The sequence below is a fragment of the Nannobrachium achirus genome (genome assembly GCF_963921795.1).
Source record: "Nannobrachium achirus genome assembly, chromosome: 20".
Classification (NCBI taxonomy): Eukaryota; Metazoa; Chordata; class Actinopteri; order Myctophiformes; family Myctophidae; genus Nannobrachium; species Nannobrachium achirus.
This window is the reverse complement of record NC_137827.1, coordinates 36,066,993-36,084,522: the sequence shown is the minus strand read 5'-3', so window position 1 is coordinate 36,084,522 and position 17,530 is coordinate 36,066,993. Positions and strand designations below refer to the sequence as shown.

Genomic DNA, 17,530 nt, shown 5'->3' with positions numbered 1-17,530 from the left:
TACTTTGTATACCACTGGACATCATCGACACGTCATATATTTTTGTAAGTACTTCAGTAAATCGGTAAACGCCACCCTTGCGTGTCTCACGGTGTCTGTAATCAAACGGCGGTGTGACGACACAGCACCAGTGACAGATCTCAAATCACTACAAAGCACGCAGGACGGCAGCAACAAGCTTAGCGGAGCTGCCTGCAAGGGAAAAAATGGCGTTCACATTCGCGGCCTTTTGTTACATGCTTGCTCTGTTGCTCACGGCAGCCCTGATCTTCTTCGCCATTTGGCATGTAAGTAGACAAGAAGAATATGTGATGGTCGATGTGTTGAGCTCACTAATAACTCACTGGATGAGCCTAGGCAGCCGTGTGTATGTATGGTAACGTTCGGCTAGTCCGTTGAGGGTGATTTATACTCAGTTGTGTGCCGGTGCCGCGCACCGAAAATATCCGATCTACAAGCTCACAGTGCGCCGCGGCTGAAGCGCGCTTTGAGCTTGTAGATCGTCTATTTTCAGTACGCGCAACCATGAACCATCAGTCTTGAGCTTGTTGGCTATAGCAAGGGGGACGTTGCTGTCATATGGCGAGCGGCTGCTATCGTTAGCCATAGCACACTTCGTCATCATACAAGCGTGTCACTCGATCAAAAAGTTTGGAAATCTGTCATTTTTTGTCGTGCGTTGGCCGGGTTATACGTTTGAAGAGCTCGCCGCTGATCTTTAGAGCAAGTGGATAGACTTGACCGAAGGGAACGGCCATATAAGCGGCTGCGCAGCTTTGACAGAAAGCACGAACCGAAACGCAGCCGTAGAATGAATGGCACACACCCTGTCTCTTGACTGTCATGGGCTAATAGCAGTGACCAGGCCACTGTCAACGTCGTGGCCTTTTTTTATTCTTTCGATCGTTTATCTTCCCGAATCCCGATAACACAACGTTGTCGTGACACTGTAATAATATGTCAACTGCCTGCTCAGGCAACACAGGCATGACACATCGCACAAGCAGGTGGTTTACCATGTTTTCTTGCGTTAACTTAGCCAGCAAACTGCTAGCTTCTATAACTTGATCCAGAAACGACATGGGGGAATGGGGATGCAGTCATCAGTTTCCTCCTCGTTGTATAACGGACACAATGTTGCCATATGCCATATTATGTTACCATTAATACGTGTAATAATACCACACTGGCTCTGCTTGAATGTAAACTAAACTGTTAAAGGACGACTTCACCATTTTCAACCTATTCATATAATTGGTCCTCCTCACTAGTGTTCACGATAAAGTAATACACATTTTTTCCTACTCGATCTGTCTCTTAGGAGGGCTATGGGCAGTACAGTGACATCATCGTTAGGCAGATTTTGGCCTAGATTTTGGCCTAGATTAAAAATATTTATCCTAGGCTATATTATAGATTTGTATTATCGCAAGGCTTCCTTGATTATAGCATGTTCACTTTTCAGGAATAGAAAGCCTGATGTTTCTATTAGCTTGGATTCATTGATGATGTCACTGGTAGGCGGGTTTCTGAACTGCCCACAGCCCTCCAGATCGAGTAGAAAAAGATTGTGCTATTTAATCGTTAACATTAGTGAGGACCAATTATATGAACACAGGCTGAAAAGTGGTTTAGTCGTCCTTTAACATGTGTTTCCAAGAATATAGATTTGTTGACACAATTTAAACAGTGGCCATGTGACTTGTCTGTATGTAACTTGTCTGACTGTCAAGATTACATCTATTCTAAAACTCAAATTGTCTGTTCTTGACAGTTTCACTGATTGAGCTCTTTGATATCCAGCAATTAAAATGTAACGTTATTATCTAAGTTATGCTACAAACTGTCACATTGTTATATTATTCTCCCCTCCAGATAATAGCATTCGATGAGCTGAAGACTGACTACAAGAATCCTATAGATCAATGTAACACATTAAATCCGGTAAGTGTTATATTGGACATAACACTGACTACGCATTGCCTCTTTGACTGCATGCAAAATGCTTTGTTAAAAGTGTTTTTTTGTGGGATGAGTTTATCCGCTGACCAACCTTTCAATTGATTTCTCTGCACTTTTATGCTGAATACCTGCCTGTAATTAATCAAGAGTGATCTTGTCAGCTGTGAAACTCTAACGCATTTTTGTTTTTCTAATCTGCCTTTTTTACACCTTTTGTTGTCGGCAAAAAGACAATTGAAAAGGTCAAAAAGATAAAAAGAGTCAAAATTGCATTAAAGGTTTGTACCAATCTTCGATCTCAAATGCCCGCTCAAGTTAAGTTCAGTCTGCAATCTGTCATTTTGCACGGGGGAGTGTTTGCAAATGTCTTTTCAGTCAACTAATCTCAGGAACACACTGGCTCAGTTTAGGATTAGAAGGTATCAGGCCTGTGTCTGAAGCCTTTAATCTCTTTCAATAGTATTTATTTGTATCCGACCACAATTTGGGCTTTTCGTTCAATTGGTATGGTATTTTTGTGTTGTTTTTTTTTTGGTGGACATTCAATTTTTATTTTCTACTATACATGATAGGCTATTGATCAGCTGCGGTTCTCCGTGAAATGTTTCAAATTATCTTGTGCACTTAATTCTCTCTTTTTTAAACTGGTACTTAAATCCTGAAACGATAAGGAGCAATGTTGGGAAAGATGATGCATTCTGTGTTGAGCTGATTTTGCTTTATGTCTAGCAGAGGCCAGGGTGCTCATCAAAAGCATTGGAATGTGCAATAGCAACTTATGTGGTGGATACTCATCCAATGTTATTGATGTTCAAAGTACAGGTGTTAACTGAAAAGACTTGCAAATGCTCAGAAAATGCATGATCTTATTACAACCTACCCTTTGTTTGCATAGTGTTGTATTAATGAGTTAATTGTAACAACTGACAGTCAGGCATTACTTTTAACTAGAACTGGGGTACAGTAATTCATACCAGTCCCAGTCTGATTTGACAATCCTTTTTAAATTAATAAATTCACCTAAGTAATATTGTCCCAGTTGGTTAGCCAATTAAGAATAGGTTTTACACCAAGTCTCTTATTTATTTATCCTGGGACTGGATAATGTTCAACTTTATGCCAGCTGCGATTTGATCGTACATTTTGTAACTCATTTAAAAAACAGTTCATTGTAGTTTTTACATTACTTTCTGAAGCAGACTGATTGAACAATTAGCTAAAATGAGCCAAAAATACAGGTCTTTGGCTATAAACTTACATCACCTGGGGTGTAGAACAGATGGCTGCAGATTCTCAACACTCCCTAGCTCAGCAGTATAAGTGAGCACTGATTGGTTAGCGTTTTAATAGTGGGAGGAGTTATTTCAGTGAGATATCCTGTTTTAACATTTTATTTCTACTCAAGATTCTCTCCCTGCAAGAACTTGCAGTTTTGTCCTTTTTTTTGTTGTTGTTTTGAACAAAATTATACTCAATCAGTACTTATTTTTTAAACCTGGTAATCAAATGTTTTACATTTGGCAACACAGTGCAGGATTTCAACATGCCAGCCCGACTCCCTGTGCTTTCCTCCTACTCTGACACATCCCCTCACCTCTCCATCTGTGGGCTTTTGGTTGTCCCCTGCACACCATGCCCTCTGCTCTATTTGAATGCATGGCTTCCATGTGGTGACTCCATCTGCCCCCCTCCTCAATCCCCACACTAGCGTTGACTGTCACCTTGAGGCAGGCTGCTGCATCAAGACTGCTAGTCAACATTATAGCATGGTAACCTCCAGTATGTTGCCCTATGGCTGCTTCAGAGGATATGGGATTGTCCTTAAGTGTGTTCTCAGAGCAGCAAATTGTTGAAATGCACCAGTGTCTTCAGGCTGATCCCCCACCCCCTCCTAGCATCTGTGGTCAGAGCTAATAATGCATGTTTTTACATGTGTCTGTCAGCTCTAACAGAACATGATAGCGCACTGAAAGTTTAATCAACTAGTTTGTCAAATGTTAGCTGCTTTGTTACATAATATGTATAGTAATGGTTGAACCAGTTCAGCAGACCAGCAAGCCATTATAAATAAAGTGAAAATTATAAAAAATTGGCCAGTGTTACATATTTCCTGTTCTAGACTTATTCTGTAAACATTTACCTGCCATATTTAGATATGTCTACCCGTTAGCGTTTTCTCTCTTCCCCAAAATGTGCTTTAACTTTAATTTGATCATTTTGCATTCATTCATTTATTTTGAGACCATAATTAGGAACCGGAAATGAAATAAATGCATGTTTTTCTACAAGAAATGTTTGACGTTTAACCATTAGTAAGTTTAAGAACGTTTGAGTGAGTAGGTTATCCAGGGCAATCCACATTTGCTCCTAACATTCTTGTGTACATGGCTCATAATGTTTGCTTCTCTTATTTTCAGCTTGTGCTCCCAGAGTACCTCATCCATGTCTTCTTCTGTGTGATGTTCTTCTGCGCTGCAGAGTGGCTCACTCTTGGCCTCAACATGCCACTGCTAGCGTACCACGTGTGGAGGTAGGCATCGTACCCCTGAAGGAATACACATTTGTTTAGATCAGTTTAGTGTTTCGTGAGTGGAGGATTATTAGCAGTTTCAGCTATTGGTTAGCTTATAATGTCCACTAAACATTAACAGTGATTAATACTCAAGTGATTCAGAATATTCACCTTTTTTCCATATAATCCAGGTATATGAGCAGACCAGTGATGAGCGGTCCAGGACTGTATGACCCTACAACCATCATGAATGCTGACATCCTGGCATACTGTCAAAAGGAGGGCTGGTGCAAACTAGCTTTCTACCTTTTGTCATTCTTCTACTATCTCTATGGGTGTGTACATGAGTTTGTTGGTACACTCGGTCTTTCAGACGAGGCACGGTTGCCGAGCGGGATCGTCCTCGTCAACCGCCGTCCTTCTGTAGGGCACTTTAATGCAAATTTCTATTTTAATTTGTGAATTATTCAAATGTGCTATTTGCAATGGACAAATGTCTGCTGTGAGTCTGTAACCCACTAAAATGAAATGACCAAAACAGCCAACACAACAAATAATGGTACATAAGAAAGGTTTATTCTTAAATGTGCAATATATCAACAGTATAAACTAGAGGTGCAATTCTGCAGCCAGAACGCAGGAATAGGCTGGTCCTGGCAAGATCCGGGTGGGTGACTTTTTTCGGGGGGTGGGCCTAGCCAGGCCCACTCATGGCCTTGCAAGTCATACCATTTATATTATATATTGTGATGTCAAGTGAAGCATGACCAAAAGCTTCACTTTTCTGTTGTGGTTAAAACAAGCAGGTTCACTTTGCTGGCAAAGAATTCTCGTACTTAGAACAATGGTATGTTGCCTATAGCAACCACACTAATATTTCTTACATGCGCAATATATCAGCACAACAGTATAAATACAAATAAAATAAGAAAGATTTGTATATCAGTTAAACGATTGACAATTTACATCCCTAGCCAATTCTATTCTGAGGAATGTTAAAGTAAGAAGTCTTCACCCCACAACTTGAGCTCAGTCATTCTTCAAGTGGAGAAACATGCCTGCCCAGAACGCCTGACTTTTTGACTTATACAGTCAGAAGCCAATTTCAACTAGTTTGTAATTTATCTCAAAGGTGGTAGAGATTTGATTGTAGAATACTTCACTCTTAGTTTAGTTGGTTCCATACTTTTCTCAGTGTTAATACCTGATAGGATGGAAAACCATAAGAACTAGAAGTTCATGGGGTCCATTGTCTGATTTATATCTCAATTTTCTGTGTTTTTCTATAGGATGATTTATGTTCTGGTGAGCTCTTAAAGCGGACGACGATGGAAAAGGACCTGCATGTACAGTAGATGACCAAACACTATGCTCTTAGTGGCTGGTGCTGGAACCTGGACCTGCTGAAGACTTGTCATTTCAGCAGAACAAGACCCCATTTACAAGAGGATGAACTCTAGACTGACTCCCTCTCCCTGCCCCCACCACGATGCCACCATGGTGCAGTGTCATTTCAGAAACATTTATTAGCCCTTTTTAAAAGAGTAATCTTGGTCCCACCATTCCTCATAGTATGGAAGATCAACAAAGCCTGGACAAAGTTTTTTGTTTTGGTTCATTTATTCTTAATGGTGTGGTGATTTGATGCTCGGACTCAAAAATAAAATTTCCTACCTTTTGACTGTTTACTACATAGATTTCTTTTTTTAATTGAGCATTATCAGCTAGATTGTGGCCCGTGTGCTTAATGGCATTTAGTATTTTCATTGAAATGGTTTCCAAGATGTAAGAGAAATCTTATATAAGCCATGTGATTTCTTATCGACTAAATACAAACTGAAGAAAATTTCAAATCAGAATTTTACCCCATTGCCTCCCTATGTACACATGGTTTAAGTGGAATATTTGGTTTTTGGGACACAGATTTACACTAAACTTGTGTGTGGGTCGTTATCACTCCTAAGTGTTGCACTAGGACAATCGGTATGGTTGTCATCGAGTTCAGTTTGCAAAATATTTAATACCTTTTTCATGTTTCCTTGGATCATTTTGAAATTGCATTGAAATATCAACCCTACATCTTTGGAAATGTTTTTCGGATTGTGTCACAACATACTTTAAATCCCCATGTAGAAATATCCATGTAATGTGAAATGTAATTCTCTTTAGAAGGTATACCTTACTATGAAACCATGCTAAATGAAAAGGTATAATCTGTGTTTTCTGGATTAGCAGGTCCTTCATGGTCCTCATTTTGCGCTTTGATAGACAAAAGTCTGTTGTGCCTGTCGACTGTACCTTTGAAAATTTTAACACCTTCCAATTGCATTAGAAACTCCAGTTTTATTTATTCAAGTTTTTGTACTTTTTTTTTCAGGTGTTATACACTCGTTTTAGTGTAATGTTTTCTACATCAAATCCAGAATAGTGACATTTAATTTCAAGACCATTAGATGAAATATGAAAATATTTATTGCCATTTCCTACTTGTACATTTTATCAGGGAAAGGGGTGAACATTATCACACTTTACTTTTCAATGTATTAAATTTAGATCCCACCGTGTCGCATCAGGGGAATGAATTTGAATTGCGATGAATCCAAATAAACCCATTTCACTGTACAATATTTTGAAGACTTAACATCATTTCACATACAAAGATTCCTGTTGAGACAAATCTAGATTCTACCACCAGCCAAATCAATTTGTCTGACTGCTGTTAAACTTGAGCTGGTATAAAAAAAGTGGACAGGGATAGTTTTGTCACAAAACAAAATGAGGTGGTTTGTAGTTACTGCTCTTGTGTAGACTTTAACCAGGAAACGGTTGTCAGAATCTACTGTAAAACCGTAACATTTAAACTAATTCTTGTTTAAGAGTGTACTAGTATACTTTAGTAACATTTAAGGGGTCTCAGAGTACTTTAAGCCGGCCATTCTGGAGCTGTGTAGAACACCATACCTTAAAAATACAAAAAGGGTTAAACAAGCGTTTTTTGTTTTGTTTTTGTACTGTATTATAGCATATTATGGATTCATATCATGACCACAACTGGAATTTTGGGTGACAATACAACAGAATTTCTTCCACAAATTACTTTTTGATTGTTTTATTTGGATCAAAAGCAATGCACATTAATTTGGGAGGAACAATAATATATTAAGACTTCTTTTAAAGTGCAGTCACAATGAACATAGTTACTTCACACTTAATCATAAAAGAAAAGCTGCCAAGTGATCCAGTATAGAAGAGGTCCACTCCCTCCATGAAGGACAGTGATCACCGGGACACTGATCTGTCTATTGGAACCTCCTTGCTTTCTTGGTAGGCGGAGTACTTTTCACGAAACTCGTGCAGAAAGTTATATTGCTGTGTGACAATAAAATGCAGAAATGATGAGAAGTGTGAAAAATGCATTCAATTTTAACGCATTTTCAAGAGCTACACAGAAACCCATATGCTGTACAGTACCATGCAATTAAAACCGGGAAAGCATCAGTGTCATTTTAGATTTTTAGCGCAGATGTACAAGCTCACAGAGTGTCACTTTGTGAAGTGCTGCGAGCTTGTACATCTTCTGAAACCTACTGATTTAGAAGGCATTTGTAGAATCGGCCTCAGGTCTTAATTGGGTTAACAACATAATTTTGCCTGAAGTATAAAGTATCATTCACCTTGACTGTTTGTATCGCTCCACCTCCTCTGAGCTCCCTGAGGATCTCTATTGCCTTGTTTGGCGTCATGGTAACGGACAGCTGCAGCAGCAAACAGGCAGCAACTAAATGTAGGAGACGTAGGAGGGCTGTTATCACAACACATTCAAAATAGGAAATGCAGTATTTTGGACTGTCAAGTCAAACTTCACACCCCTGTTGGATAATGTTCAGAAGCCAGAACAAAATGTTTAAAAATGAATACAGCAATTAAGTCTTACTTAGTGCAGAGCGTCCCAGGCCTCCGTAACAGCTGAGGGAAGAAGTATAAAATCCTCTTGAGTGGATAGGACTAGGAGTATACTATGAATGCAAAGCTGAGCCACATGTTCACAAGTTCAATTCTCAAAAGAGGTTTCTTGGGGAATACCCTCATTATAGGACTATGGTATCCTCTAGTGGTGGTGCACTCCTGTTCTCTATGGCAGTATAGCACCACTATAACATTGTATCATGTCATAGCTATCATGGAACACAAAAACCAAGCATAAAAGTTTTGTTTAAATTTGATGGAAAATACCATTTGAGTAGTATTATTTTGCTGGAATGATGTCTAATTAATAAAAGCATGGCAGTTGCCTCGAGGTTAGAGTTTCCTGGAGTAGGGAAGTCAAAGGCTCAACCCCCACCACCATAAGTTCTTGAGGCAGACAGTACGATATGAGAGTAAAATACATAATTACCATACACAATATCAAAAGTCATACATTAAATTGTGTGTGTGTGTGTGTGTGGGGGGGGGTCTGTAACTCAGAGTGTAGAAATGGTTCCATTTGTGCAGTCTCAGTTATGGGGGTCCTTGAAATTGAAGAGGTTTAGGACCACTGGTTTAGACTGAGCAATGGACAAACTCACTGGATCACAGTCCTCCTGTTGTTCTGCAGGTTCAACTGCAGCTGCTCTAGGATCTGCCAGCACTGCTCCATCTCCGGGGGGCAGCCGTCTGGGAAGGGCATGTGGTGCACACTGAAGCCCCTCAGCCGATAGGCCTCCAGCAGGGAGGGGACCCTGTACTTGTGAAGCTCCCCTCTGGTGCACAAAACAAACACATCCTGCACTCCCTGGTTCTGAAGCTCCTCTGTGGATGAGATGCGAGGCAAAGGTCATGAGCATACAACAGTGGTTCACTGGTTCTCCAACTTTCTCATTTCAAGGACCCCCCGTTTGATATGCATTATTAAGCCAAGGACCCCCATTTGACACAATTTCCCATTTCTGGGACCCCAATCTACACTGTAAAATCCTACCTAAGAGTAGAAATGTGAGGTATGATTATTATTATTTTTTTAGGTATGTTTTGGGGCTTTTTATGCAGTAAACATTTAAGAAATGTTGAAAGATGGCGAGTGACACACGGCAAAGTTGGTCGGGATCGGGACTTGAACCAGCGACACACTGTCAGGCTACACTGAGCTTATGTGGAAATGCACCTGGACCGCTAGGCCGGCGGGCGCCCCAATGCGTGGTATGATTGTATGGGTCAACCCACAACTCCTCAACGCCCCCTGGGGTTCCCTACGCCCCACTTTGAGAAGCTGGCATACGAAAAGCCCAACTATTTCAGATCACTACTAAGGTGAAGGCCTCAAAAGACAGCTTTTGGAGGTATACACAAAATATAATATATTTTTCAATGTATATCCATGTATTTGCAGACTTTCATTACCAGGCCTTTAGAATTTACTGGTGGAGATAAAACCGTGTGTTGAGGGGGTATCCCCATTCATTCAACACTCCAAGGAGTTGCAATACAGCCAGAGACTTTACCTATGTCTCTTTGGAGATTTCTTCGGATATCTTTGAATCTGCATCCTAAAATCAGATCAAACAAACATTTCACATTAAGGTGTTATGACCTTAGAATTATGAGAATCGAGATTTTAGAATAATAATCCCACTTCACCTGGTAAGGGACAGATGCCAAGAAACTGGGAACACTCCACTATGGACAAAGATAACCTTGGAGACAAAACATTTTATGCTCATTAATACGATCCATTGAAGATTCTCTATGGATCTCATCTCAAATAGAAACACACCAAAAGCATTTAGCAATACCATGAGATCTGGAATGGTGTCAGCTGCTCCTCTCCAACATCTTCCTCATCAGATGAGTCAAATTCACTTGTCCTCATGGCTGCAGAGCGATGACAAGGCTGGCAAAGGTGATAGAGAAGAAATGAATGACCACGTTTTTCTGTCACTCACTTCAGCGTCCCTGGCCGTCCCATGTTTTGGACAAATGGGATATTCTTTCCCTCCCCATCCCCCAAAATAGCTGAACTGATCAACAACCAGACAAAACACATAGGGAGGGACGTGTCAAACGCAAAAAGTGTTTTGTTACACTGAAGTATTTAAAGTTAATATTGCTACAGAATTGTATCCCTCACACACGCTGTCTGCTACGGATTGGCTACCGTTAGCTTGGCTACTAATAATAGCTTTGACTCTGGCTTCGCTTCAGTGGCTTTGGCACTGCAGTGAAGTGAAGAAATTAAAAATGATTACAGTTTTCCACATTGGCAACAAGAAATGATCAATTACTGAGCACGACGCTACAGAAAACATGTCTTACCAGTCAATTCAGCCCACTGCAGTGTTTGTTATGACAGACTGACAGTAGTCCAGTCGTTCTGCTGCTTCTTCGATTTAAAAACTCAAAGAACATCTCAGCCAACCAGTGTGAAGCATAGCACATAGCCACGCCCCTTTGGAAAACCAACTCAAGATTGAGCTCGTTGGAATTACCCTCCTTTATGGCCCGGCTGCATGCCCGGCTGAGGTGAGCTTCTTTGATATTGAAGAATGAAAAGGTACAGTTTCATGACGGTACAGTTCAGTTCACTGGTACAAGGTCAACTAAAAGGAGATCCTAGAAAAGACTAAGCTTATTTCCATAGGAAACCACTGAAGTATCTCATATTTATAACATTGAATGACAGATGGATAGAACACAGTATGCAGTAGATCTACAACTCTGTCAGTGGTTCTCAACCTTTTCAGGCCACAACTCCCAAAATAATCATATTTTAACTGGGGACCCCCAAAATAACAATATTTGAACTGGGGATCCCCCCACCCTGACGAGCACTATGAGTTGAGGTATTACATTTAGTAAAACACGGTTCTATTGTGAAAATATCAGATCCACATGTAGATCGGCTATTTTCACAATTTCTGCCTCTGATCAGGGCTGGATTAACCATTGGGCCGGTGGGGCCATTGCCAGGGGCCCTTGGCTCTCAGGGGCCCTTGGGGGAACTGGGCCGCGTGGTCATTGACAATTTACTATTAAATGTATACATTAATTAAAAATCAAATGTGTGGGCCCCGCCTCTGTTGTCTACAGGTGCTTTCTTGGCCCACAGATGATCATCATGGCTTAACTCTTTTAGTGCCACCCGTTCACCACTAGAGGGTGCCCCAGGTGCCATAGAAAATCCCATAGAGATATGCTGGTATATGCAGAAGCCCTGCAGCCATGACTTGCCTGAACACTTTCCTTTGTGCATGTACAGGAAGAGGATGAAGTTAGCTTGAAGTTAGCTATTGGCTACCAAGCATTTTAGAAGCCTTATTTTCGTCAATTTAGCCATGATTAAACCTTGCACACCTCATGCATGGGAAAAAAACAGAGAAGAATGAGCTCTAAAAAATCCAATGCAATCCTGGATTGCATTGGAGTGGATTTGTGCAGTTTGTTCACAGCTTTCAAACAAAAAAATCCGATTGGAAATCCGTTCAGGCATTCTTGAGATAATCGCCATTATGTTTTACATGTTATGTAAACAAACATGGCTGCCCTGTATGTTAGATGGGGTTGTATGGGGGTGGAACATGCAAAATCGCGATTGAAATCATGTTCACTAGATTTGATGGGGTCCAAAAAAAAAAAAAAAAAAAATTATTTTTTTTTCAAAAACCGAACTTTTTTGGTTTTGGCATATGTAATACGTTTTAAAAAACCGAACATTTTCGGTTTTGGCACTGGATGAGTGGAGTAGTTCACGCCCAAAATGAGAAAAGAAAAAAAAAATCTTTTGATTATTTTGAAATGGTCGCTTTACTATGAAGAAGGAAAAAGAAGAAGGAAAAAGAAGAAGAAGAAAAACAACCCAAAATGCATGGCCCTAGATGGGGACCCAAATAAGGCCCTGGATGGGAACCCAAATGCATTTGGGTCAGAATCAATGGGGCTACATTTAGGGTCAAGGATCAAGTAAATTTACCCCCATTGATTCTCACCCAAATGCATTTGGGTCCCCATCCAGGGCCTTGTATTTGGGTCCCCATGCAGGGCATAACTCAGAATGTGTGAACGCCCAATGCATTCATAAAGACATTTTGAGTCACCCATGTATACGTTTGCATTCCAAAGTAATTGACTATGGCAGGGGGCTTCAACATGGGATCTTGGACCCCGAGTCCTCAGTCTCTACAGGGGGGCTGCCAAATCCTTGTGTGATAGGATCATTATTTTAAATGAACAACTTGAACCCTCGCATTCCTATACTCTGAGTGTGAGGAGAACTTTACCCAAAAATATCAGATCTACAAGCTCTCAATGTATCGTCCAGGGGGTGGGGGATAATCCGTCCCTGCCTCTGATATTTGACAATTTGGTATTGAAAAGTCCTTAAATTGTCACTTTAGAAATGGGCAGATACATATTTTCACGGTAATCTAAATATATATAGGCCTATCAATGATTTTTCAATCATTTCATGAATAAATACAAATCTAAGACATTCCATATATATAGGCCTATATATATGTATATAGGCCTATATATATATATATTTCTTTTTTAAAGAAGTAGTGCAAATAGCTAGCCGATCTACACAACCTCACCAGTGGCCACGTGATATGTTGTGAGAGCTTGTAGATCTGCTATTTTCACTAGTTTGGGACCCGGGCAAAACATTATTTAATAGTAGGCCTATCATAGTAGCCTACACTATTTAATAATTAAATGCGTATTAATTAGGCAATGTAGTGCTGAGGTGATGTGGCATATCCTTTAATTAAAAAAAATGACAAAGCTTATTAAAAACAGAATAAAACACAACACATATTTGTGTAGCCTATAAATTAATAAATTCACATGTGTGATTTGATTGCCTATTGGTGGAAAATACTACCATACTAGCCTATGCATTGCAGACAAATAGAATAGAGTGAATGAGATACTACACACACACACACAGCAGCACATCTCTCTCAGCGACGTGCCCACTGCCATGAGACAGAGGACATCTGCTGTGTCCTGTCTGTCTGCTCAATGCAGCACACAGCTAAACGCGACGCAAGCCACCACACACCTACCTCTACTATCACTCAGCGCAAATGAATCTAAATGCGTTTCTGGACGTTCAAGATGAACCACAACATGCTATATTGGATTGTTTCAAATGATTAGAGGGCTGCACTACTGAAGCGCTAACTGAGGTGAGTTGTTTTGTGGGGAGGGAGTGGGGTTGGGGAGGGGGGTCACCTAATTGCTTTACCAGCGTTCTCTGGGTCACTGGGATTCTGGGCTTTTTGAATGATGCGTAATGATCTATTTAGAGAGGAAAGTATGAGCCTATTCACTAATTAATCATTTACTGTGTCTTTTTGCAGCTTATAGGCTACAATAACCACACTATGGTCCCTTTCTTGGACCACATTCAAATAAACCTAGTCTAACCAATCTAATCCATTTTCAAGAAGAAAAAAGTGGACTAGGCTGTCCTCTAGAGATCTAATATTACATTATTATTATTCTATGGCGTAAGTTATTTTGTTTAATATATGGATTTTTTCCCTCTATTAATTTGTGCTGATCTCTCTCCTTACATCACTAGACTTATAAGGAAGGGATTTGGCTCCAGTCATTTTCCCTGCAGAGTTCATCTCTTTGGCTGCCGGTCACTTCCACAGCAGAAGGGTTGCTGGCAACGTGAGCCACCAAGTAGGTACAAACACTAGAAATGCTTTCAATAAATTACGAAGTATTATTATATCCATGGACAGTAAAAGCGTCAGTGTTTGACATGTGCATTTGGATATTTTTTTAACTCTTAAATTAGCACAGCCACAGACAATTTCACAGTGTAGTCTACTTGTACACATTTGTCAATATTATAGTAAAACAGACCTGACCTTTGTTTTCACTATTAATTTACTAAATTCATTTTCCCAAGCTAATCTGTTATTTTGCCATTCTTCCCAGGAAGAGGTTAAAGTTAAAACTCTGCTACATTGTTGGGAGAAAAGGAGGTTGACTTCTCCTTTGTGACTAGTTCTCTGATATAAGCTACAATCGCCCTGATTTTTTATGAATTCACATGGGAACATGCTTTTCTCGGCACCTTGGCTTTATGAAAGTGTACTTTATGCTTGGAAAGTACAGACACCAGCACACATAAATATTTTAAAAATGTGGGTTGTGTAGTTTGCGGCTTTGTGCATATTTATGTACATATCACTGAATGTTTGCAAATGATCCTTGTTTGTGTTGCCACTGCAGAGGCCATGAAGCCCCAGGAGGGAGAACTAGTGGCTGAAATCTCTAAGGTTGTCTTCATGTTTTCCCTCATTATTATCTGCTAGCTCTACCGTTCTTAATTAGACTTGAGTTCAACATTTAAAAGCCTTGACTTGTTGTTTGGAATAGCTTCGTTTTCTTTAAAACCCCAAAGTGTACATTTTTACTTTGTTATCGTTTTATTAGGCCTACTACTAGGTTCTACTAGGCTTTAATGAGTGCAACTATAGCGGTCTTCTTTTTTGTAAATACATGCACTACTTGATCATACTAGAGTGTCACACAAAGGCATCAAAAGTAGCAGATAGATCTGAAACCTTTGCCATTTTTTAATTTGAATTCTGAAAAGTAACTGTTTTGGACATGTGATCGACGTTACCACCCTACAGAGACACATTATTAGTTGTACATACGTCAAAGTTGCAGCATCACAGACAAGTCTAATACTTTAATACTGCTGTCTTCTCAGCTCCAATGTATGGTGTCAGAGCTGAAGGCTGGGTTCTCCACTGCCCTGCTAGAACTGAGTAAAATCCAACATGGAGACACTTTCCTCAGGGAGGAACTGGAGGAGAACAGGAGGAGCTGTCACAAGAAAGCAATTCGTCTTGAAGCCCTGGTTGAATCATTAAAGGTGACTCTCAGTTTGCTGACTCACTTATTTTTGTTCACATTACCTTTATTATACACATTTTTGGTGGTTTACTTGTACATAAAGTGAAAATGTGTAGAAAGGTAAAAGATGGGACACAAGAATATCAGTTTAAAAAACAATCTCATTACTTCCTCTGTTTTGGCTTGGTTATGTTGAAAATGGTGAAACTGAGATTACCAATTTCTTTAACGAACCTGGATTCTAATTAAGAACAGAGCTTTGATTTAACACACGCACGCACGCACGCACGCACGCACACGCACACACACACACACACACACACACACACACACACACACACACACACACACACACACACACACACACACACACACACACACACACACACACACACAATAAGCCAAAAGTTAAACATGCCCACGTTCTGTATAGCATTGCATATGCAGTAAATCTACATTTGTCATTGAGCAAGCAAACACATTCAGTCACCTTTGTCCAAGTTTGGAGGTCACTTGGTTGGCGGTTAGCCATGATCATTTTGCTAGCATCAGCTCATGGGTTTAGGTCTGGGCTGCAGAATGTTTCTGCAGTGCTGGTTCTTCCCTGTCTTCTATGGTGCTTCCTATGGCGCTTCCCTGCATTCTATGGTGTTTCCCTGCATTCGGTGCTTCCTATTATGCTTCCCTGTCATCTATGGTGCTTCCCTGGCCTGCATTCTATGGTGCTTCCCTGTCATCTATGGTGCTTCCTATGGTGCGTCCTTCCATCCATCTGTCTGTTTTAGAAAATGTAAATATGTTTTCCATTGTCCCACTTTAAAAATACAGGAGGAGCTTGGAGTGATGCAGTGCCAGATCTTGCAGCTGTACAGCACCAACAGACGAAGACCTCAGCCGGATGGAAAAGGCACCTTACCAAAACAGAGAGAAACGTAAAAGAACACACAGATATTTAAGCAGTATAATGGTGTGTGGAGTGCATGGCATGACATGACATGACATGACATGACATGACATGACATGACATATCCTATGCTTTAGTACCTACCACACATTATATCACATTAGTATAACATCATTTGAAAGTTGAACATCATGTGAAAGTTGATGATCCATGCTTTGCTGTCTGTCACACTATATATTTTCAGTGATTCAGGGGTAGCCGTCTGTGAAAGGAGCCAATGTGAGTGTTCCTCAGGTCCATCTACTTCCTCGCCAAGGGGGAAAGTCCTTCTGCAATCTTACCTTCAAGGTCTCAAAGCAGGACTATGTGAAGGAAAAGGTAAGGTCACGCAATTGTTGTGTTATGCCTTTGTAATTAAACACCTACTTTCTAATGTTTAACAAGGAAATACAGGTATTAACGCTCATGTTGCCTTATTCGCAGGGAGAAACACAGATTCACATACAGCACATGTAGTCTTGCTTAGCCAGGCGAATAGAGATATATGCCTACTTATATATCTGGGGAAATTGTAATTAATTGAATGAGCACACGCAAGACATTAAAATTGACCGGTTTCTGTAGTGTGTGCCTCCGATGGTGAGAGTATGCTGAAGACATAGCCTACATATAATGTATTTAACATCTCAAGTTTGGACTTCTGTGCCTGTGAGTCATGTGCGCATGCAGGGATGCGCACATGCCTCAGAGATGGACACAAAGAGACACGTACACAAGTAGCGCCTGCACAGTAGCTCCTTGTTATGTTAGGTTTATTGATTGACTGGAACTGGATTTGAACCTGTGACACACTGTCAGGCTGCACAGAGCCTATATGTGGTATGCGCCTGGACCGCTAGGCCATCAGGCACTCATATTTCCTTTCCATTCACACGTGATGTAGAGCACCCCAGCGGCCAAAATCTGGGGTAAAATCTGACTTTTAATCAAAGTTAAAAATAAGTATGACTCTTGAGAGAATGAAAGCTAAACTGTTTAATATCGCGACCCATGACTTATGTGCTTTCACAAGCTTGGAAAATAACTTGCAAGATAGTGTCATATTTTGTGATGATAATTGATAATGTAACCCATGGCCTCCCACCCACGATATGTCCTCATCTAGATGCAAGGCATCAAGTGGCTATGCAACTTCTCCACTCAGAATGGGAGTATGTATCAACCTTAAACCAACTTTTTGACAAATACAAGACTCCACCTGCTCTCCATATGAACTTTGAGCCTTAGTAAGT

General features: G+C 40.4%; 2 protein-coding genes across 2 annotated transcripts; one reads left to right on the top strand and one right to left on the bottom strand.

Annotated features, from left to right (window-relative positions):
* The first annotated feature begins 158 nt into the window (after window positions 1–158).
* Window positions 159–6,153, top strand: cnih1 (cornichon family member 1). The gene is made up of 5 exons (XM_080751415.1): window positions 159–287; window positions 1,876–1,944; window positions 4,380–4,492; window positions 4,666–4,809; window positions 5,764–6,153. Exons 1-5 carry the CDS (start codon window positions 207–209, stop codon window positions 5,789–5,791), a joined length of 435 nt encoding a protein of 144 aa, XP_080607541.1. The 5' UTR covers window positions 159–206; the 3' UTR covers window positions 5,792–6,153.
* Window positions 6,154–7,716: 1,563 nt separating this feature from the next.
* Window positions 7,717–10,818, bottom strand: cdkn3 (cyclin dependent kinase inhibitor 3). The gene is made up of 8 exons (XM_080751414.1): window positions 10,766–10,818; window positions 10,246–10,343; window positions 10,091–10,146; window positions 9,955–9,999; window positions 9,043–9,265; window positions 8,409–8,440; window positions 8,149–8,252; window positions 7,717–7,843 (listed from the first exon to the last, which is right to left on the bottom strand). Exons 2-8 carry the CDS (start codon window positions 10,320–10,322, stop codon window positions 7,754–7,756), a joined length of 627 nt encoding a protein of 208 aa, XP_080607540.1. The 5' UTR covers window positions 10,323–10,343; window positions 10,766–10,818; the 3' UTR covers window positions 7,717–7,753.
* Between the last annotated feature and the right edge of the window lie 6,712 nt (window positions 10,819–17,530).